Source organism: Pan paniscus, chromosome 20 (assembly GCF_029289425.2).
Source record: "Pan paniscus chromosome 20, NHGRI_mPanPan1-v2.0_pri, whole genome shotgun sequence".
In the NCBI taxonomy this organism is placed as follows: Eukaryota; Metazoa; Chordata; class Mammalia; order Primates; family Hominidae; genus Pan; species Pan paniscus.
In genome coordinates, this window is record NC_073269.2 from 46784766 (window position 1) to 46811075 (window position 26310).

A 26310-nucleotide genomic window follows, 5' to 3' on the forward strand; every position below is an offset into this window, starting at 1 on the left:
CGTAGCTCACTGCAGCCTGGAACTCCTGGGCTCAACCAACTCTCCTGCCTCAGCCTCCTGAGTAGCTGGACTATAGGTGTGAGCCACTGAGCATGGCCTGTTCCACATTTCTTGAGCACCTGCTGCACGCCAGGCTTAGCAAAACGAGGAGGAGGAGCCCGGGGGACTGTTCATTCCATGATTCATTCATTCATTACTTTTCAGTCATTCATTAATTGCTCCTTTCACTCTATTGTTTATTCACTCATCCTCCAGTCAATTAAACATGTACTGAGCCCGTGCTCTGTACGGAGTGGGGGTGTGGTCACAGAAATGACCAGGACAGAACATGATTCCTGCCTCACAGAGCTCGAACGTTATCTGACAAGGATGGCCCAGAATGCTCGGGGCTGGGATGGAGGAAGCCCAGGCAGAAAGGTCAGGGCCCAGATGGGAGACGTGCAGCCGCTGTGGGAGAGGCGGCATTTGCCCCAGGGTTGTGGTGGGTGAGGTGTGGACACAGAGGGATTGAGACGGACTAATCTCTACACCTTCCCACCATCCCAGTCATTTATTTGTCTAGGGACACATTTCCCGCCCTGTGGGAGGAGTGGGAGGAGTTTCCACATCCGCCAAGGGGGCAGAGCCATACAGAGCTGGGGACTGGGGCCCTGGGGGTCTTAGACCTGGCTTCACCCCTGAATCTGTGACATTCAGGGCAAGTCACTTAGAGCTTCAGCTTGCCTGGCCCCTCACCTGGAACCTGTGTGTGAGGTGCTGTTCTTTTTTTTTTTTTTTTTTGAGATGGAGTCTCGCTCTGTCACCCAGGCAGGAGTGTAGTGGCGTGATCTCGCCTCACTGCAACCTCTGCCTCAAGGGTTCAAGCTGTTCTCCTGCTTCAGCCTCCTGAGTACTGGGATCACAGGAAAGAGCCACCATGTCCAACTAATTTTTGTATTTTTGGTAGAGACAGGGTTTTGCCATGTTGGCCAGGCTGGTCTCAAACTCCTGACTTCAAGTGATCCACCTGCCTCGGCTCCCCAAAGTGCTGGGATTACAGGCGTGAGCCACCGCGCTGGCCACTAGGTGCTGTTCTTATCTGCGTTTTGCATGTGAGGCTCAGAGGGGAAAACTGACTTGCCCAGAGTCATGGCCAGGAAGTACCACAGCCTGGATTTGAACCCTGTTGCTTTCTTTTCTTTCGTTTTTTTTTTTTTAAAGACAGGGTCTTTCTTTGTTGCCCAGGCTGGAGTGCAGTGGTGCGATCACTGCTCACTGCAGCCTCAATCTCCTGGGCTCAAACAATCCTCCTGCCTCAGCCTTCTGAGTAGCTGGGACTAAAAGCATGTGCCACCTTGCTCGGCTAATTTTTCATTCTTTTTTTGTAGAGATGAAGTCTCACTATATTGCCCAGGGTGGTTTCAAACTCTTGGGCTCAAGCAATCCTCCTACTGTGGCCTCCCCAAAGTGCTTGGATTACAGGCGTGAGCCATCGCGCCCGGCCTACTCTGTTGTTCTTTCACCCTCATGGAGACTCAGGGTCTTCCTCATCTCTAGGACTGATGCTTGACAGTTTGGCTGCTGAAGGCCCGGAAGGATTGATTTCAGCTCAATTTCAGAGGCATTTTGTCTTTCCTGGCTCCTAAGCTAAGTTGGGCAGGAGGCAGTCAGTGCTTCGCTTGCTTGTCTCAGGCCCTTCCTGTTCCTTCTCTCTGGTTCTGTCTCTGCAACTGTCTCCTATACACTCTGTCTCTTTGCTTCCATCTATCCATCTATTTCTGTATCTCTGTTTCCTGCTCCCTCTCTGTTTTTCTCTCCCTCCATCTGCACCTCTCTAACCCTGTCTTTTCTGCCTCTGTCTTTCACAGATACTGTACTTTTGTTTCTCCCATCTTTTTTCTCTCTGCCACTGTGTTTCTTGCATTCATTCATTTAACAAATATAAGTCGAGTGTGTACTGTATGCCAAGCCCTTTTTCTAAGCATTGGGGACACATCTATGAACAAAACAGACAAAAATCCCTGCCCTCGTGGAAATGATATATCCTAGCATGGGAGACAGCCAAGATAAATAAGTAACATATAGCACGTGTTAGATTGCGTTAAGTGCTAAGGAGAAAATTAAAGAAGGGAAGAAAGCCAGAAAGTGTTGGGGAGTGGTCAGGAGGGACCTCACGAAGAAGGTGATCTTTGAGTAGATGTTGGGGGAAGGAGCATTCCCAGCAGAGGGAACAGCTAGTGCCAAGGGCCTGAGGCTTGCTCAAGGCACAGCGAGAAGGGCAGTACAGTTACCACAGAGTGAGGGGGAAGAGTGCAAGGAGAATAAGAGTTTGGAAAGGTGGGGGTGTGGAGCCTGGTAGGTCAGAAAGGCCTCTGAGATTGGCTGAGTGCAGGAGCTCACTCCCATCCCAGCAATTTGGGAGGCCAAGGCGGGTGGATCACTTGAGGTCAGGAGTTCGAGACCAGCCTGGCCAACATGGCGAAAACCTGTCTCTACTAAAAATACAAAAATTAGCCAGGCCTGGTGGTGGGCGCCTGTAATCCTAGCTAGTTGGGAGGCTGAGGCCGGAGAATCGCTTGAACCTGGGGGGTGGAGGTTGTAGTGAGCCGAGATCATGCCACTGCACTCCAGCCTGGGCGATGGAGCGAGACTCCATCTCAAAAAAAAAAAAAAAAAAAAAAGGACTCTAAGGACTCTCATGGAGACCCTGGGAGGATAGTCTCATTCTCTCTCTCTCCCTGGGGGAGACAGATAGCAACAGAGCAGGGATGCATGGGAGCCCATGTGGGATGCCCCAGCCCCATCCACCAGGCCTCTTGGGCACTTTGCCTTGCACTGTGGGCAGGAGGCCAGACTGCCCGGGGCCCATGGTCCCAGCCGGCTCCAGGGTGGTACGGCCTGGGTCCAGCCTGGTCAGTTCAGTCAGGCCAAGGGCCTCGCTCTGCCTGCAGGAGTGCCCACTTCAGCTTCTCTGCGACTCTGCTGTCATCTCTCCCCATACTCTGCTCTCTTCCCTCTCTCCAACTCTGTGGCCCCCTGGTCTGTCTGTCGTCTGTGGGGCTGTCTTTTCCTGGTGGCATTTGCCACTCCTCTGCCTGTCTCTCTCTGGGCTGTCCCTGACCGGACTCCTCCTGTCACTTTCCCTCTCTCTGCCTCCTCTCTTTCGTCGTCTGCTGCTCCCTGAGTATCTTTCTGGCTCTGCCTTGCTCCATCTCTTTTCTCGTCTTTTTTTATTCTCTCTCTCGCTCTCTTTCTGGTGTCTCCTCTCACTTTCTCGTTTGTTTTGTTTTGTTTTTGTCCCTAGGTATGTCTGTCTTTACTTCGCTGTTATCTTTCTCTCTGGACTTGCCTTTTTTTCTCTCCGTCTATATCTCTTTCTTTCTAAGTGCCTGTCTCTGCCTCTCCCTTTCTCTTCCTCTGTCTCTCTCTCTGCCCTTCTTCAGCCCCGTCCCTGCGTCCCTGGCTTTGCCCCACTAATTCCTCTCTCTCTCTTACATATTTTCCACGCCCTTCTTCCCCTACCCAGCCCAGTGCCCTCACAGTCCTACTGCCAGCGCCGCACCCCCCAACCCGGGGCCTTTCCCCAGCCCTTATCTCCCCATCCCCAGGAACCAAGAAAACCAGTTACGGGCCCAGCAATGGATGCAAAAGCTACATGACCAACTTGAGCTGCAGCACTTCCTCCGAGACTGCCACGAGGTAGGAACTCCAGGTGTGCTGGGGACCGAGACATCCCCTTTAGTCGGGAGGGAAGTGCTTCTCGGCCGAGGTGGGGGTGGGGACGCCCCGTCTAAGTGGGTCGCGGAGCGATGCTCGCTCTAAGCCGCCAGGGGGCGCGCGGAGCCGGGTCTCAGTGCGCATGCTCCGCAAGTCCCTGCCCGCCCACGCCGACTCCGGGAAACGAAGGAGGGGCCCCGGGTGCCCCTGGCAACCGCGCGTGTCCGCGCCTACGGGTCCCGCGGGGACGCGCGCTGATCTCACCTTTCTCTCCTGAGATTTGTGAGAATCGCTCTACCCCAGGAGAGGGGCGGGGCGGGCGGTGGGGATAAGGGCCGAGGGCCGTGGGGGGGCCAGCGGCCCTGCGCCCTCCTGCAGCCAGCGATGGCTCTGAACCAAGCCCTCGCCCCTTTAAAGGTGTTCAGGAATCAAGCCCCTTCCCTTAGGGATGATCTGCACACATTAGGGACGATCTCCCCTAATCCGAGATGGTCCAGGACCCCTTCCTTATTAGTGACGGTTCAGGAGACCTGCTGTCTTCCCCTCCTTCCCTTGCATTCCATAGAAACGATTCTAGACTTTGGCCACATTAGAGATGGCCTAGTAAACATTTTCCTAAACCCTAAACAGAGATAGGCCTGGCCCTGAGCCCCTCCATCTGTGTGACCCAGGATCATCCCCTCCTCCATCATCACCCCGTACCTAAGTTTCTTCCAACCAAAGCTGGTTCAGGAACCAGGTCTAACCCCTAAACCCCTCAGCCTCAAAAGACGATTCGACCCTCCCCCCTATGTTGAACGCCCATGGGAGATTGTTCTCTCCGCATACGGAATAAACAAGGGCCTCCATACCGTGCCCCCCTCCCCCATAACTGGGGTAGGCCGGGACTTGAGCCACTGGAGGAACCCCCTGTTCCCCCTCGCCCCCACTGGAGATTGTGAGATGTTCCAGGTCGCCCTCCCATATCCCCTGTCCACATGTGGTGGCCAGGAGCCCGAGCTTCTTCCCATTAGAGATGGTTCAGGAGGCCCCCACCCAGCCCCTCACCATAATCCCCACTCCCATAGTGAGGCAGTCCAAGCCCCAGGCGCTCCCTCCCGGCATTAGATTTGGTCCAGGAGCACCCCCCATCCCTCATGAGATTGTTCTGGATCAGGTAGCAATCATCTGAGATGGCACAGAAGCCCCCCACCCGAAGCCTTGGGGCGAGTGGTGGTTCCTCCTGCACCCCCACCTGGGGCCCCGCAAAGAGGCGGGCAGGGAGGCAGGCAGGGGGCGCACGCGGGCGGGCGCGCGGCCGCGGCGCGGGGGCGAGGGAGGGGGCGCGCGGCCGCCGGAGCCTCAGCCTTCGCCGCCGCTGCCGCTGCCGTCGCAGTTGAGGGGCGAGCACCCGCCCGCCCGCTGCAGGGACGCCCCGCCAACGCCACTGCCGCTTCAGGTCTCGGGGGCGCCCAGGGGAGGGGGTTGGCGCGCACCCCGCGGACGCAGACAGGGGAGGGGGCTCGGGCGCGTGCCCGCCCGCCAGGGCCGCGGGAGGGAGGGGCGGGGCGGCGCGGGGGCGGGCCGGGCAGGCGCCCGGACCCCCGCCCTGGGGGAGGGGCAAGGACGCCGGGAGCTGTCCGCGGTGCTGGCGCGGGCGGGACTGAGGGGCCGGCCCCCAAGGGAGGGGAGCGAAGCGGGGGGACTTCTAAGACCACTTCTAGGGTAACCTGGATTTGCCCTAAGGGTTCAGGGCGTCTCAGCCTTTCGAGGGGGGGCTCTTCTCCGGGTAATGGGGCATCTAAGATTTGCCCTGGGGTTGGAGGTTTCTCAACCTTTTGGGGGGTTTCTTTCTTGTTTTGGGAGGATCTGTATCAGCCTTGGATGATGGAGGTGAATCACTTTTGGGGGGCTCTGCCTTGGAAGATGAGGGGCCTTGGATTTTCTCTGGGTCTAGGGGGCTCTGACTTTGTGGGGCTTTTCCTGGGTTGTTGGATAGTCTGGTTTTGCCCTCCATCATGAAGGAATCACTTTTGAGGGGGCTTTACTTTGAGGATGGGGTACCATCTCTTTAAGGGCTCTGCTTTCACTGCGGGCTGTGGTTGCCGTTGGACTCTTCCCTGCACGTCGGGAACCTGTGAATTGAGTTGGGGGGTTCAGCACTGGACTTGGTTCTAGTGTGTGTATGAAGGAGTGTGATGCTGTCCTGGACCCCTGGGGAGCACATGCTCAGGGGACATGGGCTGGGGTTTGGCCAGCTGGGGATCTGGGATTTGTCCTTGGCTGTGACTGCATTTGCCTCCCGGGACCGCGGAGCTGGAGTCCAGTGTTTGTTTTTTTTTTTTTTTTTTTTTTTTTTTTGCAGGAGGGAGGAGGGAGGATCTTGTGACTGGAGTGGGGAGGAGAAAGGGGAGGAGCAAACTGTTTCAGGGGCCAGGTTTGGTCATGAGTGGGGAAGTTCTGGCTTGGAGGATAAGTCTGGTTTTTTACTGGAGGGGGTTGGGGGAGGCTCAAAAAGCAGCCTGTGATTGATCCTCTCTAGTGCCGTGAGAGGGGCCCACTCTTGGTGCTTGCGTTTTGGATGAGTGGTTTTGTTGGTGGGTAGGAGGACTAGAACTGGCTTTAGTTGTAGGGGTGGGGGTGCTGGCCGGGCTTGGGAGGTCCGATCTGATCCACGATGGAGAGTCTGTGGCTAGATTTTGGGGTAGACTGGTTTGGAGAGCCAGAACACAGCTTTGTTTTTCACATTTGGCTGGGGTTGGCTTTGGTTGAGGGCTAGAACTGGTCATGGTTTGGGGATCTGTGGTCTTAGAGTCCCAGGGCTAGAATTGGGGAGCCCTGTGGGCTCATTGGGGTGCTAGATCTCGATTATGGAGGATGGGCCTACTCCAGATTAGAGGGTTAGTTTAGAGAGAGCTAGAGTTGGCTTTAATTGGGAGGTTGTTTGGGGGGTTTATCTGGCCATACTGGAGGAACTGGGGCTAGATATGGGGGCTTCATTTGATACCCTTGGGAATGGGTTGAGGCTCTTGAATTGGTCCTTATTGGGGGGTGGCTAAGATTGAATGAAGTGTCTAAGTGTTGCTATGGGAGGGGTGGTCCTGGGGATGAATTGGGAGTTAGCTAAATTGGGTTGGAGAGCTTGTTTTGGGGGGGTGATCTGTCCCCAAGTCTAAGAGGCTGACTGGCCCTGCCTTGGGGGCTTGTGGGGAGTTGAGGAGGGCTTCCCTCAGGACAGGGGACAGGGGAGCAAAGGATTGGGCATTCTGGGGACCCTTCCATCCATCCTCTATCCAGGAAAGAGCTTGAGCCGCACCCACCCCCAATATAAAGGCCTCACTTGCAAAGGTTTTTTCATCCTTTCCTATTCCTTCCACCCATACACCCTAGCAGCCCAGGCCCTGAACCTGGGACTTCCTGAAGGGATGGGGGGCTGTGGCAGGTTGAGGGGACCAGCTGAGCCCTCCTGCCCTGTTATGCACAGCTGGATGGCTGGATCCATGAGAAGATGCTGATGGCGCGGGATGGCACGCGGGAGGACAGCCACAAGCTGCATAAGAGATGGCTCCGGCACCAGGCATTCATGGCCGAGCTGGCTCAGAATAAGGAGTGGCTGGAGAAGATCGAGCGGGTGAGGAAGCTGATGGCCCCTCTGCCTATGCCAGGTGCAGGAGGCCTCCAGGGAGCCCATGTCTCACCTGCTGCACCCGCTGCTGCCATCCTGCTGGTCTTACACCTCTGGACTGACTCAAATCAGCTCCAGATCTGCTCCTAGCTATGTGGCTTTGAGTGATTCATGTAACATCTTTGAGCTTCAATTTGCTCATCTGTAAAGTGGCCAGCATCTCTTCTGAATGGTGCCTGTATCCTACTGTTTGTTAAATATTTCACTTCTTAATATAACCTCCTCTACCAGGTTCCTTCCATACCATTTGGGGCATTGAAGATGGAAGGTTGGGGAGATGGGCTGGGACAGACCCTGGGAAGCCCAGGGTTAAAGTAAACTTTGGATTCTTAGAGCCCTGGTTTCTAACTGTGTCTATGCCTGTTACCAGCTGTGGGGCCTTAGGTAATTGTGTTAACCTCTGGGAGCCTCAGTTTGCTCTTCTATAAAATTAAGGAAATAATAAATATAGCTACTTCCTGGGCTCTGTGCACATAAAGTGCTTAACACAAGGCCACGCACCTAAGAGCTGTAATTACTGTGGTCTTGTTACTTTTAATACTTAATGTTACCTAAGTAGCTCTGGGCCACTAAGAACCTTGACTTCAGTCTTGGAGGGACTGAGGTAGATATTTGCTCCCAGCCTCAACCCTCAGAACTTCCCCCTCCTCTGGCTGAACCCCTAGACCTGTAGCCCTGGATATACACACTTTTCTGACTCACACAGAGACACCCACGTTGGCCTTAAACCCTTAAATGGTCATTGATGTTTCATAAATGGTGGCATATGGCGAAGGCAGTCTTCTTGACTTTGAGTTTAATGGAAGTTCATTCTCTCCCTGCCTCTCTGGCTCCCTCTGTCTTTCTTTCCTGTCTGTCTATCCCTCTATCCTTGTCTTTCTTACGGTCCTCTCCCCATGTTTCTGATTTTCTGTGCCTGTCTCTCTGTTGATCACTCTGTGACTGTTTGTCTCTCCCTGACTCCTTCCCATGTCTCTGTGTCCATCTATCTCTCCCTCTATCTCTCTGTCTCCCTCCCCTCACTTCTGTCTGTCTGTCTCTCTCTTCTTGTCTCTTTTCCTTGGTTCCTTCCATTTCTGGGCCTATCTCTGCATCCACCCCTCATGTCTCTCTCTCCCTATGTGTCTCCCACTCCCTGCCTCTGATTCTCTTTTCACATCTTTCCCTGTGTCCTGTCACTCTCCCACACTTCTCTGATTCTCCCCACCATCTATCTTTCTTCTCCATCTCCTGCCATCCACCCACTTGGGGCAGGAGGGCCAGCAACTGATGCAGGAGAAGCCCGAACTGGCGGCCTCCGTGCGGAAGAAGCTGGGCGAGATCCGCCAGTGCTGGGCAGAGCTGGAGAGCACCACCCAGGCCAAGGCACGGCAGCTCTTTGAGGCCAGCAAAGCAGACCAGCTGGTGCAGAGCTTTGCTGAGCTGGACAAGAAGCTCCTTCACATGGAGAGCCAGCTGCAAGACGTGGACCCTGGAGGAGACCTGGCCACTGTCAACAGTCAGCTCAAGAAGCTGCAGGTATGGTCTTCCTGGCCCAGATGAGGGCTCCCTATGCCACATGGGGGCCAGGTCAGGGTCCAGCCCCACTCAAGGTATGTCAAATGGAGGGGATTTAATACAGGGATTTATTTCAAACTTGTAGAAGATGAGAAAGGGAATATTGAAGCAATCCAGCTAGTAATAACTGTTGGAAGCAGCCACCACCCCCTAAGGTATGGAGTACAAAGGGAAAAGGAAGGATCTAGAGCCACAAAGCAGTAGGTAAATGACTAGCATGCTAAAGGTTTCACAGGACCCTGACACTCATTTCCTGGATGGAGAAACCAAGGCTCAGGGGTATGGGAATGGCTTTGCATGGAATAACAATGACATTCATTGAGCATTCCTCTACCAGTCTCTGGGCCAAGCACTCACTGAACTCCTCCCAGCCACTTCTGGAGATTGGTACTGTTATTATCCTGCTTTACCAATGGGGAAACTGAGGCACAGAAAGTAAGGCACCTGGCCCAAGGACACACAGCTAACCAGTGTCTCCTTTATGAAACAGGGCACTCTTAGAGAACAGACACAGCGTCTGCTTTGTATCTGCTCCCAGCTTGGCAGCTCCATGCTTGGTACACAGCAGTTCACGTGGAATGACCAGAGGTGAACGTAGCCATTGTTTCTCACCTCCCAGGGAGTAATGGCTCCTGCCTTTGATTTTCTTTTTTTGTTGCTGTTGTTGATGTTGTTGTTTGTTTTTTTCTTCAAGATAGTTACTCACTCTGTCGCCCAAGCTGGAGTACAGTGGCTTGATCTCAGTCCATTGCAGCCTCAAACTCTTGGGCTCAAGTGATTCTCCCACTTCAGCCTTCCAAGTAGCTGAGACCACAAGTGCATACCACCACGTCTGGATAATCTTTTTAAATTTTTTATAGAGACAGGGTCTCACCATATTGCCTAGGGTAGTCTCAAACTCTTGGGCTCAAGCAACCCTCCCGCCTAAGCCTTCCAAAGTGCTGGGATTACAGGTGTGAGCCATGGTATCTGGCCCACGTGACTCCTGCTTTTACCTGTCAGGAACAATGCCTGACTGACTGATGGGAAACTGAGGTTCCAGGAGGTGAGAGGTGAACTTACTTGTCCAGAGTAGCAAATAGCAAAGCCTGGATTTCAATCCAGTGCCCTTGACTCTTCACTCCTCCTTTTTGATATATTTCCTATGTAGTTATATAGTGCTTGGCATAGTGTATGGCAAAAAAAAAAAAAGGCTAGTAAGAAATACATAATGACACTGATTAATATGTATTCATTCATCTCTGTGGCAAATAATTATTAGGTACCAGCTGGGTGTGGTGGCTCACGCCTGTAACCCCAGCACTTTGGGAGGCCGAGGCGGGCGGATCGCGAGGTCAACAGTTCGAGACCAGCCTGACCAATGTGGTCAAACCTCATCTCTACTAAAAACCCAAAAAGAAATTAGCCGGGCATGGTGGCGCATGCCTGTAATCCTAGCTACTCAGGAGGCTGTAATCCCAGCTACTCAGGAGGCTGAGGCAGGAGAATCACTTGAACGGGGAGGCAGAGGTTGCAGTGAGCTGAGATTGCATCATTGCACTCCAGCCTGGGAGACAGAGCGAGACTCCATCTCAAAAAATAAAAAAAAAATAATAATAATTAGGTACCTACTACGTGCCCGGCACTTTTCTGGGTGTTGGGATATAGCAGTGGGCAAAATGGATGAAAAGTTACTGCCTTCATGGTGATCCCATTCTGGTTGGGGGAACAGGCAAAAGAACAAAAAGACAAACAGATCTGAATGTGATGGCCAATGAGGTCAGTTCGTTCTTTTTCCCTCCACTCCCCTCCCCTTCCCCTCTCTTTTCTTTTCTTTCTTTTCCCCTCCCTTCCTTCCTTCCTTCCTTGCTTCCTTCATTGGAGTCTTGCTCTGTCACCCAGGCTGGAGTGCGGTGGTGCAATGTCTGCTCACTGCAACCTCTACCTCCCAGGTTCAAGCAGTTCTCCTGCCTCAGCCTCCTGAATAGCTGGGATTACAGGCATGTGCCACTACACCCAGCTAATTTTTTTATTTTTAGTAGAGATGGGGTTTCACCATGTTGGCCAGGCTGGTCTCGAACTCCTGACCACAGGTGATTCACCCGCCTTGGCCTCCCAAAGTACTAGGATTACAGGTGTGAGCCACTGTGCCCGGCCAGTGAGGTCACTACTTTATATAGAATAGCAGTTCTCAAATGTCTGGGTCTCCAGGACCCCCCTTACACTCTTAAACCGCATTGAGATCCTTAGAAAGCTTTGTTTGTGTGGGTTAGACCTATTGACATTCACTGTATTAAAAATGAAAATCGAGGCCAGGCATAGTGGCTCATGCCTGTATCCCAGCACTTTGGGAGGCCGAGGCAGGAGGATTGCTTGAGCCTAGGAGTTTGAGACTAGCCTGGGTAACAGAGCAACAGCCTGACTCTATTTTATTTTATTTAGTTATTTGAGCTAGGATCTCGCTCTGTCAGCAGGCTGGAGTGCAGTGGTGCGATCACGGCTCACTGCAGCCTCAACCTCTGGGGCTCAAGTGATGCTCCTCCCTCAGTCCCGCAAGTAGCTGGGACTACGGACCCACACCACCATGCCTGATTGATTTTTTTTTTTAAGAAACAGAATCTCACTATGTTGGCCAGTCTTTATCTCTATTTATTGAACTAAAAAAAAAAAATTAAAACGGAGTCTGGCTCTGCCACCTAGGCTGGAGTGCAGTGGCTTGATCTCGGCTCACTGCAACCTCTGCCTCCTGGGTTCAAGCAATTCTCCTGCCTCAGTCTCTGGAGTAGCTGGGATTACAGGCCTGTGCCACCAAGCCTGGCTAATTTTTGTATTTTTAGTAGAGATGGGGTTTCAGCATGTTGCCCAGGCTGGTCTCGAACTCGTGGCCTCAGGTGATCGGCCTGCCTTGGCCTCCCAAAGTGCTGGGATTACAGGCATGAGCCATGGCATCCAGACTGTAGTTCTCTTTCATGTCTAGAATAGAAGAGAGCTAGCTTCTCCCATCCGTGTCTGTATTCAATCCATTTCACTAGCACAGGTCATCAGGTCTCTGAAAAACACTGCTGCATGCTGGAGAGAGAATGAGAATGGTGAAGGCAAATAACATCTTAGTATTTTTATAAAAATAGTTGTAACCTTGCAGATGCCTTGAAAAGATCTCAGGGATCCCCCAGGGGTTCCTTGGCCACGGTTTGAGAACTGCTGATGTACAAAATGTGCTGGGCACTGTTAACTCCTCTCTCCTCCCCAACAGCCCCATGAGGGAGGTCCTGTTATTATCCCCACCCAGCAGAAAACCACAGCACAGAAAGGATCCGTGGCTCACAGAGGTCACATGGCTACCAAGTGGCTATTCAATACCACCTTTAGTCCCTCCCTGAGCCTCTGTCCTCCCTCTTAAATAGGACTCTATCATCAGTGCAGGTCTCCCAGGGCCAGGTGGGGATGTGCACAGAAAGGAGCCACTTAGCACAGTGCCCAGGATGTGGTAAGCCTGCAAGAAAGGGGCATCTGACTGTCAGGGTCCCAGCCAGAAACAGAAGCAGGCTCACCTGCAGAAAACTTGAGTTTCTTGACAAAGGTGTGAGTGGAGAACGGGGAAGCTGCAGGAAGCATATAGGGCTGTGGGACTCATGGAGGGGAGCTTTTGCTCCTCCCTAGCCAGAGAAGGTAGAGAAGGAAAAGTTATTGGAACTTGGAAGGGGAGAGTTGCCAGATAGGAGCTGGCACTCTTAGTCAAGAACGGCAGCCATGGCCAGACGCAGTGGCTCACGCCTGTAATCCCAGCACTTTGGGAGGCCAAGGCGGGTGGTTCACTTGAGATCAGGAATTCAAGACCAACCTGGGCAACATGGCAAAACCCCGTCTCTACTAAAAATACAAAAATTAGCCGAACGTGGTGGCACATGCCTGTAATCCCAGCTACTCGGGAGGCTGGGGCATGAGAATCGCTTGAACTTGAGAGGCGGAGGTTGCAGTGAGGCAAGATTGCACCACTGCACTCCAGCCTGGGTGACAGAGTGAGACTCTGTCTCAAAAAAAAAAAAAAAAAGAAAGAAAGAAAGAACGGCAGCCAGACCATGGCACCATAGCAGGGAAGAGCTGGGGAGATAATACCCCAGACTCACTTTCCTCTGGGCTTCCCTTTGTCAACCAGGGCTGGCTTCATGGGTGTTTGCCCGTGCAGTGACACAGGGCTCCATGCTTGGTTTAATGCCCTACTATTGATGTCTTGAATTTTTTTGTTTTTGAGGCAGTTTCTACCTCTGTCACCCAGGCTGAAGTGCAATGGCGTGATCATGGCTCACTGCAGCCTTGAACTCCTGGACTCAAGTGAACCTGTCACCTCAGCCTCCTGAGTAGCTGGGACTACAGGCGTGTGCCACCACGCCCAGATAATTTTTGTAGTATTTTATAGAGACAGGGGCCTCACTGTGTTGCCCAGGCTGGTCTCAAACTCCTGGCCTCAAGTGATCCTCCTACGTTAGTCTCCCAAAGTGCTGGGATTACAGGGGTGAAGCACTGCCCCTGGATAAAATTCTTAATAAATATTTGAACAAGGGACCTTGTGTTTTCATTTTGCACTGAGAAGTATAAGCCATGTTTGAGGCCAACCCACATGGAAGCCAGAGGACAGGAGGGCTGGTCCATGCAGGTCAGTCCTGCACAGGACAGGGTGAAGAAGCTTGGACTATGGGTCTCAAGATCCCGGGCTGAAGCATCCACCCACCTCGGCCTCCCAAAGTGCTGGGATTCCAGGCGTGAGCCACTGCCCCAGCCTATTGCTAGGATTCATAATTATCTTGCAGTGATTACTAATTCTTCCCCAGCAGTGTTTTGCAGTGGCTGAAGGCACAGACTTGGGACTCCAGCAGGTCTGGTTCTGAGTCACAGCTCTCCCACTTGCTGCCTTTGTCTCTCCCTCTGAGCCTCAGATGCCTTCTCCTTGCAATGGGAAGGACCTCAATGCTCACCCCCTGGTGGATAGCAGGAGTGTGGGAAGCAGCAGAGCATCTCAGTGAAGGGCATGGATGCTGGCGCTGGGCTGCCTGGGTCAAGCCCTGGCTCTGTGCCTTATCACCCGGATAGCCCAAGGAGGTTACTTTTCTCTCCGTGCTTCAGTTTCTTTTTCTTTTTTTAAGAGGGAGTCTCACTCTGTTGCCCAGGCTGGAGTGCAGTGGCATGACCTCGGCTCACTGCAACCTCCGCCTCCTGGCTTCAAGTGATTATCCTGCCTCAGCGTCCTGAGTAGCTGGGATTACAGGCACCTGCCACCACGCCTGGCTAATTTTTGTATTTTTAGTAGAGACGGGGTTTCACCATGTTGGCCAGGCTGGTCTCAAACTCCTGACCTCAAGTGATCCACCCACCTCCACCTCCCAAAGTGCTGGGATTACAGGCATGAGCCACCGCGCCTGGCTGTGCCTCATTTTCTTCTTCAGTAAAATGGGCATAATGATATTTCTGACCTCATAAGGACATTGTGAAGGTGAAAAGACATAATGCATTAAGTGGTTTCAGAACTGCTGACCCAACAAATCTAAGATTCAGTATTTATTCACAGGTCTTTAATTTTTTTTTTTTTTAGACCAAGTTTTGCTCTTGTCACCCAGGCTGGAGTTCAGTGGCACAATCTCGGCTCACTGCAACCCTCTGCCTCCTGGGTTCAAGTGATTCTCCTGCCTCAGCCTCCCGAGTAGCTGGGACTACAGGCACCCGCCACCATACCCGGCTAATTTTTGTATTTTTAGTAGAGATGGGGTTTCGCCATGTTGTCCAGGCTGGTCCCAAACTCCTGACCTCAAGTGATCCGCCCGCCTCGGCCTCCCAAAGTGCTGGGATAATAGGCATGAACCACCGTGCCTGGCCAGTCTTTAATTTTAACTGTCATAAAACTGAGAGCATATCACCATCACTCTACTGTTTTCAAAAGCTAGTTGTTTCACCTTCGCTTTGGTTGTTACTTATGTGATACACGGTTACTTCATTTGTTTTTGTTCATATTCCATTTGGGGCATTTACCCCTCTCCATGCTGCTTTTTAATTTTAATTTATTTTTATTTTTTGATAGATGGGGTCTCACTATGTTACCCAGGCTGGTCACAAACTCCTGGGCTCAAACAGTTCTCCTGCCTTAGCCCCTCAAAGTGCTGGGATTATTCGCGTGAGCCACTGCACCTGGCCCCAAAACACATTTTAAAAAAGCAACATGGATGATTGGGCACAGTGGCTCATGCCTGTAATCCCAGCACTTTGTGAGGCCAAGGCAGGAGGATTGCTTGAGCCCAGGTGTTCCAGACCAGCCTGGGCAACATAGCGAGATTCACATGCCTGTGTTCCCAGCTACTCAGAAGGCTGAAGTGGGAGGATCACTTGAGCCCAGGAGGTTGAAGCTGCAGTGAGCTGTGATCGTGTCACTGCACTCCAATCTGGTCGACAGAGTGAGACCCCCATCTCAAAAAAAAAAAAAAAAAAAGAAAAGTAATTTGCAGGTGGTAAATGAAATATTTATATAGTGTTAAAAGTTAGAACCATCTTTAGCTCACTTGCTTTTGCCAAATTGCCTGCCCAGGTCCTTCTGTGGCTGCTCACTCTCTCCCCAGCAGTACACATGAGCTCCTGTTTCCTCTCGTCCTTGCCAACACTTGGTTTTGTCAGACATTTTAGATCTTTCTCAGTCCGATGGCTGGGAAGTGGTATCTCACTGCAGTGTGTGTATTTGTATTTTTTTCCAATGCTACTGGCGAGCTTGACCATCTTTGACCTTCTTTTGTACTATTTAGGTTTTAGAGGAAGGAGTTGGGGCCTCCTGCTTTAGCCAGAGTACAGAGTTAGCTCTTCCCTCCCTGTAGGGGGTTCAGTCTCAACCAAGCCCAGCAAACCATGAGATGGGGGTCCCCATTGTTCAAGGGAGGGGCTGAAGCCCAGAGGAGACAAGGGAGTGGCCCTGGGGTCACACAGTGATGGGTGCCAGAGGCAGGCTCCAGCATGAGACTCCTGGGCCCTTTTCCCAGCAGAGGGAGCCCGAGGCAGGAAGTGACTGTGTGGGCCATGGCACCCAGACGGAGCCCAGCTGCCCCTCAGGAGCTGCTACTGGGGAAGGGACCTGCCAAGGCCCTGCTGTCCCCTGGGGCATACACAGGAGAGGGGTTGGCTGCCATCCAGCCTGGCACGTTTCCTGGCTGTCCCATCCACCCTTAGGGCACTGGGGCCAGGCTGGGCTGAGGGAGGTACTGGCTCGGGGTCTGAGGGGTGTAGTGGTGTGCAGTGTGTGAGCGATCTGTCCCCCTCAGCCTCTGTCCTGTCCTCCCGTCGCCATCTCTGTGTCTCTCTCTTCCCTTTGTGTCCCTCTCTGTCCTACTCTCTCACTCCCTTCTCTCTGTCTCTTTATTTATTTATTTTGAGACAGAATCTTACTCTGTCACCCAGGCTGGAGTGCAGTGGCGCGATCTTGGCTCACTGCAATCTCCGCCTCCCAGGTTCAAGCGATTCCCCAGCCTCCCGAGTAGCTGGGATTACAGGCACCCGCCACCATGCCTGGCTAATTTTTGTATTTTTTTATTTTTATTTTTTCTTTTTGAGACAGAATCTCACTCTGTCACCCAGGCTGGAGTGCAATGGCACAGTCTCAGCTTGCTGCAATCTCCGCCTCCCAGATTCAAGCGATTCTCCTGCGTCAGCCTCCCAAGTAGTTGTGATTACAGGCGTGAGCCACCACGCCCGGCTAATTTTTGTATTTTTAGTAGAGATGGGGTTTCACCATGTTGGCCAGGTTGGTCTTGAACTCCTGACCTCAGGTGATCTGCCTACCTTGGCCTCCCAGAGTTCTGGGATTACAGGCGTGAGCCACCACCCCAGTCTCTCTGTCTCTTTTTATTTGACTTCTCTGTCTCTGCCTCCTTCCCTTGTTCCTCATGTCCTCCTTGTGTCCTCTCCCTCATCCCGCACCACACCCGCTGCTGCAGCAGGCTCTCTGGGACCCCACCTCCCAGGTCCTGGCCACGTGACCCAGAATCCTCTCTCGGGGCCTGTCGCCAAGCTGTGCTTCCTGGCCAAGAAGCCAGATGGTGGAGTCTCAAGTCCCGGCTCCCCAGCCCTCAGGGACCTGGCCAGCTGGTCGGCCTCAGCCACAGGCTCCTGCTTGGAGAGGTGGGGGACTGGTCTCCTGCCAGATGAGAAAATGCACTAGAGGCTTTGCAGCTGCCAGGCTCTGTCCCTGGGGACCCCACACTTTTTCCAGGCCCACACCCACCCTAAGCAAAGCTGTTTCTCTGGCCAAGGAAACACCCTCCTCCCCATGTTCTGCTTCTCTGTCCCATGTTTTTGTATCCAGCTCAGCATGGCCTAGGAGAGGAGTGCACATTCAGGGACTATACAGTCCCAGTCCTTGCCTTATTGGGACTCAAGGCAAGGGACCCCATCCTTTCTTTCTTTCCTTTTTTTTTTTTTTGTTTTTTTTGTTTGTTTGTTTTTTGAGACAGAGTCTCACTCTGTTGCCCAGGCTGGAGTGCAGTGGCGCAATCTCGGCTAATTATGTCTTCATAATTCACAAATTATGTCTTCAATTTATGAAGGTGCTGGCTCGGGGTCTGAGGGGTGGAGTGATCAGTAACTCAAATTACGTCTTCACAAATCTCCTTGTCTTTATTTCTGAGCACCGCTTTCTTCTGTGTTGGCCTCATGGTCAGGGAGTCCCTGATGTTGGCAGGATGACCCCAGGATGCCCGGCCTACCTCCTCCCAACTTAGGAAGCCCATGGGAAAGAGAGCATCTCTTCTGTGCACACACATTTTCCTGGCGAAAATGGGGAGAGTGGCCGGGCACAGTGGCTCACACCTGTAATCCCACACTTTAGGAGGCCAAGATGGGAGGATTGCTTGAGGCCAGGAGTTGGAGACCAGCCTGGCCAACACAGCGAGACCCCACCTCTACCAAAAAAGAAAAAGTGGGAAGAGTTTTCATTGGCCCATCTAAGGTTACGTGCTCGTATCTGACCCAATCTTTATGACCAGGGTGTTTTCAGTGTTCTGATTGGCCCCATTTGGGTCATGTGATTACCCATGACTCTCTAGGTTTCATTTGCCCTTCAGGAAGCTCAGGACCTGAGAGTGAGTTTTGATGTATTTGGAAGGAGAGGATGGATTTTGGGCAGGCAAAACCAACAACTCTGCACTACAGAACCTTGAATCAAGAAGTCTTGGCTTGGTTCTTGAGTTTGGGGTTTTGTTTTGCAGTCATTTGTGGTAATCTGCTACCACTTAATTTTTTAATTGTTATTTTGTTTTCTTCTCTAGCTTTCCTCCATCTGTTTAGAATTACAAGGGTAATATATGAATATATTCTTTTGGGAAAAAATTTTACTAACCGAGCAGTCTTCAGTAAAACATAAAGTCTCACTCCTATCTGCCTCCCAATCCCACATCCCAAAGAGAGCCTCAGTTATTTGGTGTGCATCCATCTAGACGTCTTTCTGTGCATTTACAAGTGTACCTATATGGATGTTTAATGTTTTTATATTATTTGCTTTTCATGTTTAATTTCAATTTTTGAATAAATAAATTTTCATGGTGAAGACATCAAAACCTCTAGGGAAATCCCATGGGAAAATTATCCCCTTCATCCCTGTTCCCCATTCATTAAGTTCTCATCCCCTCCCCCAGTAAGTACCATCTGTTATGAACTTCTTGTTTACTCCAGGGAATTTTTATGCATGTGCAATCCACTATAAATTTATATTCATAGGTAGGTTCTAAATTGCTTCTTCTTCTTCTTTTTTGTTTGTTTGTTTGTTGTTGAGACTGAGTTTCACTCTTTTTGCCCAAGCTGGAGCGCAATGGCGTGATCTCAGCTCACTGCAACCTCCGCCTCCCGGGTTCAAGCAATTCTCCTGCCTCAGCCTCCCAAGTAGCTGGGATAACAGGCGCCTGCCACCATGCCCGGCTAATTTTTTGTATTTTTAGTAGAGACCGGGTTTCACCATGTTGGCCAGGATGGTGTCTATCTCTTGACCTCGTGATCCGCCCGCCTCAGCCTTCCAAAGTGCTGGGATTACAGACGTGAGCCATTGTGCCTGGCTTTTTTTTTTTTTTTTTTTTTTTTGAGATGGAGTTTTGCTTTTGTTGCCCGGGCTGGAGTGCAGTGGCATGATCTCGGCTCACTGCAACCTCTGCCTCCCGAGTTCAAGTGATTCTCCTGCCTCAGGCTCCCGAGTAGCTGGGATTACAGGTGTCTGCCATCACGCCTGGCTAATTTTTTGTGTTTTTAGTAGAGATGGGGTTTCACCATGTTGGCCAGGCAAGTATCAAACTCCTGACTTCAGGTGATCCACTCGCCTTGGCCTCCCAGAGTGCTAGGATTACAGGCATGAGCCACCGCACCCAGCATGCTTTTTCTTCTTAACAGTAACACTTGGCTATTATTCCATACTGGTCTGGATTTGTTTAACCATTTTACTCTTTTTTTTTTTTTTTTTTAAGAGAGGGGGTCTAGCTGTGTTGCCCAGGCTGGTCTCAAACTCCTGGGCTCAAGCATTTCTCCCACCTCAACCTCCTAAGTAGCTGGGATTACAGGCATGAGCTGCTGCACCTGACTTAACCATTTCTCTCTTGATGGGCATTGAGATTGCTTCCAGTTTTTTCCCATTAAAAACTCTGCTGTGATACTACAACTTTGTGCATCTGTGCCAGTATTTCTTTTTTTTTTCTTAAAAAAATATATTATTATTATTATTTAAAATTTTTTTTTTCGGGATGGAGTCTTGCTGTGTCACCCAGGCTGAACTGCAGCGACGTGATCTCGGCTCACTGCAACCTCCACCTCCCAAGTTCAAGCAATTCTCCTGCCTCAGCCTCCCAAGTAGCTGGGATTACAGGCATGCATCACCACGCCTAGCTAATTTTTGTATTTTTAGTAGAGATGGGGTTTCACCATGTTGGCCAGGCTGGTCTCAAACTCCTGACCTTGTGATCTGCCTGCCTTGGCCTCCCAAAGTGCTGGGATTACAGGCGTGAGCCACTGCACTTGGCCTATGACAGTATTTCTTTAGTTATATTACTAGAAATGCAAGTGCTGGGTCAAGCAGATGCATATTTTGCATTTTGATGCAAAGACCTGCCAAATTGCCTTCCAAAAAGGCTCTACCAATTTATGCCACCACTGACAGTGGCTGAGTGTGCCCATCTCCAAACATCTTTGCCAGCATTAGATACTATAAGTCTTTTACATTTTTGCCAACCTAAAGTGTAGAAAAGAATGCCTTGGCCAGGCACAGTGGCTCACTCCTGTAATCCCAGCACTTTGGGAGGCCAAGGTGGGTGGATCACGTGTAGTCAAGAGTTCAAAACTAGCCTGGCCAACATGGTGAAACCCCATCTCTATTAAAAATTCAAAACTGGCCAGGCATGGTGGCTCACGCCTGTAATCCCAGCACTTTGGGAGGCCAAGGCAGGCAGATCACGAGGTCAGGAGATCAAGACCATCCTGGCTAACATGGTGAAACCCCATCTCTACTAAAAATACAAAAAAAATTAGCCAGGCATGGTGGTGGGCGCCTGTAGTCCCAGCTACTTGGGAGGCTGAGGCAGGAGAATGCCGTGAACCCAGGAGGCAGAGCTTGGAGCTTGCAGTGAGCCAAGATAGCACCATTGCACTCCAGCCTGGGTGAAAGAGCGAGACTCTGCCTCAAAAAAAAAAAAAAAAAATTCAAAATTAACTGGGCGTGGTGATGTGTGCCTGTGATCCCAGCTACTCAGGAGGCTGAGGCAGGAGAATCACTTGAACTGAGGAGGCAGAGGTTGCAGTGAGCCGAGATCATGCCATTGCACTCCAGCCTGGGCAAAAAGAGCAAAACTCCATCTCAAAAAAAAAAAGAAAGAAAAGAAAAAAGAAAAGGAAGTCTTGTTTTAATTTCTATTTTCCAGCTTATTAATAAGACTGGGCATCTTTTCATATCCTTGTTTTGTCTGTTGCCTGTTCACATCTGATGCCCATTTCTCTTTTTGGGCAGTCCTTTTTTTTTGCTGATGTCATTCATGTATGCATTGAACAAATCATAACTGGAGGCCTATTGTGTACCAACAATTGTTCTAGGCTTTCAAGAATATAGCAGTGAGTGTGACACAGCCCCTCCCATCATGTGGGTCACATTCTGGAAGCAAGGGACCAATAAAAATACAAAAGTACCTGAGTGCAGTGGCTCACACCTGTAATCCCAGCACTTTGGAAGGCCAACGTGAGAATAGTTTGAGTCCAGGAGTTCAAGACCAGCCTGGGCAACATAGCAAGACCCCATCTTTATGACAAATTTCAAAAATGAGCTGGGCATGGTGGTGTGTGCTTGTAGTCCTAGCTACTTGGGAGGCTGAGGCAAGAGGATCCCTTGAGCCCAGGAGTTCAAGGCTGCAGAGAGCTATTATCTCCCTACTGCATGCCAACCTGGATGACAGAGCAAGACCCTGTCAAAAAACAAAACACACACACAAATTAAGAGAGTTGTCTGATGGTGGTAAGCACTGTGAAGACAAAGCAGGATGGAGGGAAATTCTTTGATTGTTAAACTAGTTCCTTGCACTGATACATATCAGTTTTTACAGTTTGTCATTTGCCTTCTAACTCTATGAAATTTTGGTTGATGCAGAAGTATTTTTTAATTTTTTTTTAATTATACTTTAAATTCTAGGGTACATGTGCACAACGTGCAGGTTTGTTACATAGGAATTCATGTGCCATGTTGGTGTGCTGCACCCATTAACTCGTCATTTACATTAGGTATTTCTCTTAATGATATCCCTCCCCCCTCCCCCCACCCCACGACAGGCCCCAGTGTGTGATGTTCCCTGCCCTGTGTCCAAGTGTTCTCATTGTTCAGCTCCCACCTATGAGTGAGAACGTGCGGTGTTTGGTTTTCTGTCCTTGCGATAGTTTGCTCAGAATGATGGTTTCCAGCTTCACCCATGTCCCTACAAAGGACATGAACTCATCCTTCTTTATGGCTGCATAGTATTCCATGGTGTATATGTGCCACATTTTCTTAATCCAGTCTATCATTGATGGACATTTGGGTTGGTTCCAAGTCTTTGCTAATGTGAATAGTGCCACAATAAACATACGTGTGCATGTGTCTTTATAGTAGCATGATTTATAATCCTTTGGGTATATACCCAGTAATGGGATCACTGGGTCAAATGGTATTTCTAGTTCTAGATCCTTGAGGAATCGCCACACTGTCTTCCCCAATGGTTGAACCAATTTACATTCCCACCAACAGTGTAAAAGTGTTCCTGTTTCTCCACATCCTCTCCAGCATCTGTTGTTTCCTGACTTTTTAATGATCTCTATTCTAACTGGTGTGAGATGATATCTCATTGTGGTTTTGATTTGCATTTATCTGATGACCGGTGATGGTGAGCATTTTTTCATATGTCTGTTGGCTGATGCAGAAGTATTTTTATGTGATCAAATTATAAATCTTTCCCTTTATGTTTTTTATGCTTGGAAAGATTTTTCTCCATCCCAACATTATAAAAGCATTTGCCCAGGTTTTCTTTTAGTGCCTTATGGATTTACTTACTCCGTTTAGGTCTTTAATCCATCTGGAATTGTTTTCAGTACAAACAGCAAGGAAAAGATCCAGCTAAATTGGTTAGCCATTGGCCCATGACCATTCATTAAATAATCCATCTTTCCCTTGGGGATTTGAATTGGCACCTATGAAACACATGAATTTTCCTGTGTATTTGGGTCTGCTTTTGCACTTTCTGTCTATTCCTATGACACACCAGCCATCCAAATTACTATAGCTTTGCATTTATTTTTGATAATTTCTTACTATCAAATTTTTTTATCCGGTAATCCCAGCACTTTGGGAGGCCAGGATGGGCAGATCACTTGAGGTTATGAGTTTGAGACCAGCCTGACCAACATGGTGAAACCCCATCTCTACTAAAAATACAAAAAATCAGCAAGGCATGGTGTCAGGTGCCTGTAGTCCCAGCTACTTGGGAGGTCAAGGCACGAGAATCACTTGAACCTGGGAGGTGGAGGTTGCAGTGAGCTGAGGTTGCCCACTGCACTCCAGCCTGGATGACACAGCACCCAGGCTGATTTGTTCATCCGTCTCCAAAAAACAAAAAACAAAAAAAAAATTCAGCTGGGTGCCGTGGCTCACGCCTGTAATCCCAGCACTTTGGGAGGCCAAGGTGGGCGGATCACCTGAGGTCAGGAGTTCAAGACCAGCCTGGCCAATATGGTGAAACCCCATCTCTACAAAAATACAAAAATTAGCCGGGCATGATGGCAGGTGCCTGTAATCCCAGCTACTCAGGAGGCTGAGGCGGGAGAGTCGCTTGAGGCCAGGAGGTGAAGGTTGCAGTGAGCCAAGATTACGCCATTGCACTCCAGCCTGGGCAACAGAGCGAGACTCCATCTCAAAAAAAAAAAAAAAAAAAAAGCGTTAACAAAAAATTATTACTATATTTGATGGTAATAATTTTGGAAAGTTGACTCTTTGGACAAATTCTTTAACTTCTCTTGGCCTCGGTTTCCTCATCTGTAAAACAGGGAGACTACCAATCTTGAAGGGTTGTTCTGGGAATTAGTGAATTAATGGACCACTTTAGTTCCGGGGTCAGGTAAGCCTCTTTGAGAAGGTAATACTCCAGCTGAAATCTGATTGACAAGGAAGAGCATGCCTGGCAGAGGAAACAGCAAAGGCAAAGGCTCCGAGGCAGGGACTAGCTTAGTGTGATGCAGGTTCATGCGGAGCGCATCGCTCCTGGAGGGGTCTGAACAAGGAGAGGGTGGAAGGGTGGGCCGCGGTGAGGGGTCTGGCTGTCACCATAAGGGTACTGGAGAGCCACAGCAGGATCAGGAGGGCGGGTGGGGCCCATTGACCCTGCCTCTGTCCCCACAGTCCATGGAGTCGCAGGTGGAGGAGTGGTACCGCGAGGTGGGAGAGCTGCAGGCGCAGACGGCGGCGCTGCCGCTGGAGCCGGCGAGCAAGGAGCTGGTGGGTGAGCGGCAGAACGCGGTGGGCGAGCGCCTGGTGCGCCTGCTCGAGCCGTTGCAGGAGCGCCGCCGCTTGCTGCTGGCCTCCAAGGAGTTGCACCAGGTGGCGCACGACCTGGACGACGAGCTGGTGAGGCCAGCGCAGGGGCCTGGGGCGGGGCGGGGCGGGGGAGCGGAGAAGGTGGGCATGGGGCGGGGCTGAAGATGGAGAAGGCTGAGACCCTCCCACTCATACGCTGAAAGACGCATTCAGTCCTTCACTCATTCATTCATTCACACTCATTTACTCACTTTGAATCATTCGTTGATTTATTCATGAAGTCACTCATTTATTTATTCACTCATCCATAGTTTGTTCTTTCCTCCACTCATTTATTTACTTACTATTCATTCATTCACTCCTCTGTTCCTCATTCCATCACTCAATTTCCTGATTTGCTCATTCATTTGCTCACTCAGTTGATCATTCTAGCCCCAGCCCTGTGTTTGGATGATAGTGGGACCACAGGGGTGGCCAAGGCAGACCCCATTGTGCCCCAGAGGGTTCAGAGTCCAACGGGGAAAACAGACTTGTCCCCAGACAGTGACAATTGAGGGTGGTTAGGAATATGATAGGAAACAAGACCTGTATGTGCAAAGGCCAACGGTGTGAGCCTGGCTTAAGTGCAGAGAGCAAGAAAGAGTATGTCAACAGAGGAGACTGAGACAGGTGTGGTGGTGCCTGTAGTCCCAGCTACATGGGAGGCTGAGGTAGGAGGATTATTTGAGCCTGGGGATTCGATCCCATCTCAAAGAAAAAAAAAAAACAAAAAATGGAGGAGGCTGAAGATTCAACTGGGCTCTTAGGCAAGGAAGGGCCTGGGATGCCGTGCAGGTTTAAAGTTTAGTTGCGATGCAGGGGTTCTTGGATGCATTCTCCCCTTGACCTGCTTCCTGTGTCCTCTCCAGGCATGGGTTCAGGAGCGGCTGCCACTGGCCATGCAGACAGAGCGAGGCAACGGTTTGCAGGCGGTCCAGCAGCACATCAAAAAGAACCAGGTGAGCAGAGCCAGGTGAGGGAGCGAGTTAGGACATTTGGATACATGTGATAGAAACAGCTGAAGGTGGTTAAAGCCAAAACAATGAATGTATTGGCTTTTGGAATTAACAAGACTGTGGACAGCAGATACAGATGTATCCAGGTGCTGCCATATATTTTCATGACTCTTGGCTCTATTTTTTTTTTGTTGAGATGGAGCCTTGCTTTGTTGCCCAGGCTGGAGTTTAGTGGCACAATCTTTGCTCACTGCAACCTCCACTTCCTGAGTTCAAGCGATTCTCTTGCCTCAGCCACCCAAGTAGCTGGGATTACATGTGTGCACCACCACACCTGGCTAATTTTTGTATTTTTAGTAGAGATGGACGGCGGGGGGTGGGGTGTTTCACCAGGTTGGCCAGGCTGGTCTCGAACTCCTGGCCTCAAGTGATCCACTCGCCTCAGCCTCCCAAAGTGCTGAGATTACAGGTGTGAGCCACCGCGCCCGGCCTGTTTGTTTTTCTGCATGAGTTTTCTTCTTAGGCCAGTCCTCCTCTCCTGGTGATAAAAGGCCTCCAATGGATTCAGGTTTACCTCCCACCAGCAAAACTGAAGAGAATTTCCCACCTCAATAATGTCAGCAGTAGTCTCAGGAATAACTCTCATTGGCTCACCATGCCCATGGCATCCCACGCCCATCCCTGAACTAATCATGATGGATGGGGTTTCGGACTGCTCCTTGGGCTGGCCTGGTTAAGCGCCCTCCCCTGGAACCTGCTGCTGGAATCAGCCTTAGCTTAATTACCAAGGCTGAGATGGAGGCAAAGGGGGTTTCCCAAAGGAAAATCAGGGGCTTGAGACTAGAAGGAAGGGGAATAGCTATTGGACAAGGAAAAAGTAAAACAACAACAAACAAAATCACAAAACATCGAGTTAGCCTGGTGTGATGGTGTACCCCTGTAGTCCCAGCTACTCTGGAGGCTGGGGAGGGAGGGTCCCTTGAGTCCAGAGGTCAAAGCTGCAGTGAGCCTTGAACACCCCACTGCACTCCACCCTGTGCAACAGAATGAGACCCTATCTCTCTCTCTCTCACACACACACGTCCCCCAAAACAAACAAACAAAAACACCCATAGGGACAAAGGACAGAGATAATCAGCAAGAGGATACTACTGCCCCCTAACCTGAGCAAGGTGGGGGAGGGGGCCTTTCAGCTCCTAAAAAATCTCTGAATCTGTTCATTCCTCTGGGGCTCAGTTTCCACGTCTAAAGTAGAGTTGGTTTAGAGCAGTGGTTCTCAAACTGCATACGAAGGGAACCTGTTCCTTGGTCAAAGCCACTATTTCACCAAAGCCTAAAGCAAGACATAAAAGAGGAATAATAATAATAAGGCATTG

At 50.6% G+C, this 26310-nt stretch overlaps 1 protein-coding gene across 5 annotated transcripts in view; it reads left to right on the top strand.

Moving 5' to 3' along the window:
• The window catches only part of SPTBN4 (spectrin beta, non-erythrocytic 4), a 105991-nt gene that overhangs the window by 54999 nt on the left and 24682 nt on the right, over positions 1-26310 (top strand). For 4 of the 5 annotated variants that reach the window (XM_034945099.4, XM_034945101.3, XM_034945102.3 and 1 more), the window contains exons 18-22: positions 3588-3678; positions 7160-7306; positions 8615-8878; positions 23805-24029; positions 24848-24937. In XM_034945099.4, the coding sequence (XP_034800990.2) occupies positions 3588-3678; positions 7160-7306; positions 8615-8878; positions 23805-24029; positions 24848-24937 (817 nt within the window). Of the gene's footprint in view, positions 1-3587; positions 3679-5004; positions 5135-7159; positions 7307-8614; positions 8879-23804; positions 24030-24847; positions 24938-26310 lie in introns of those variants that run through there. The other variant, XM_057300653.2, reaches the window with a different exon arrangement.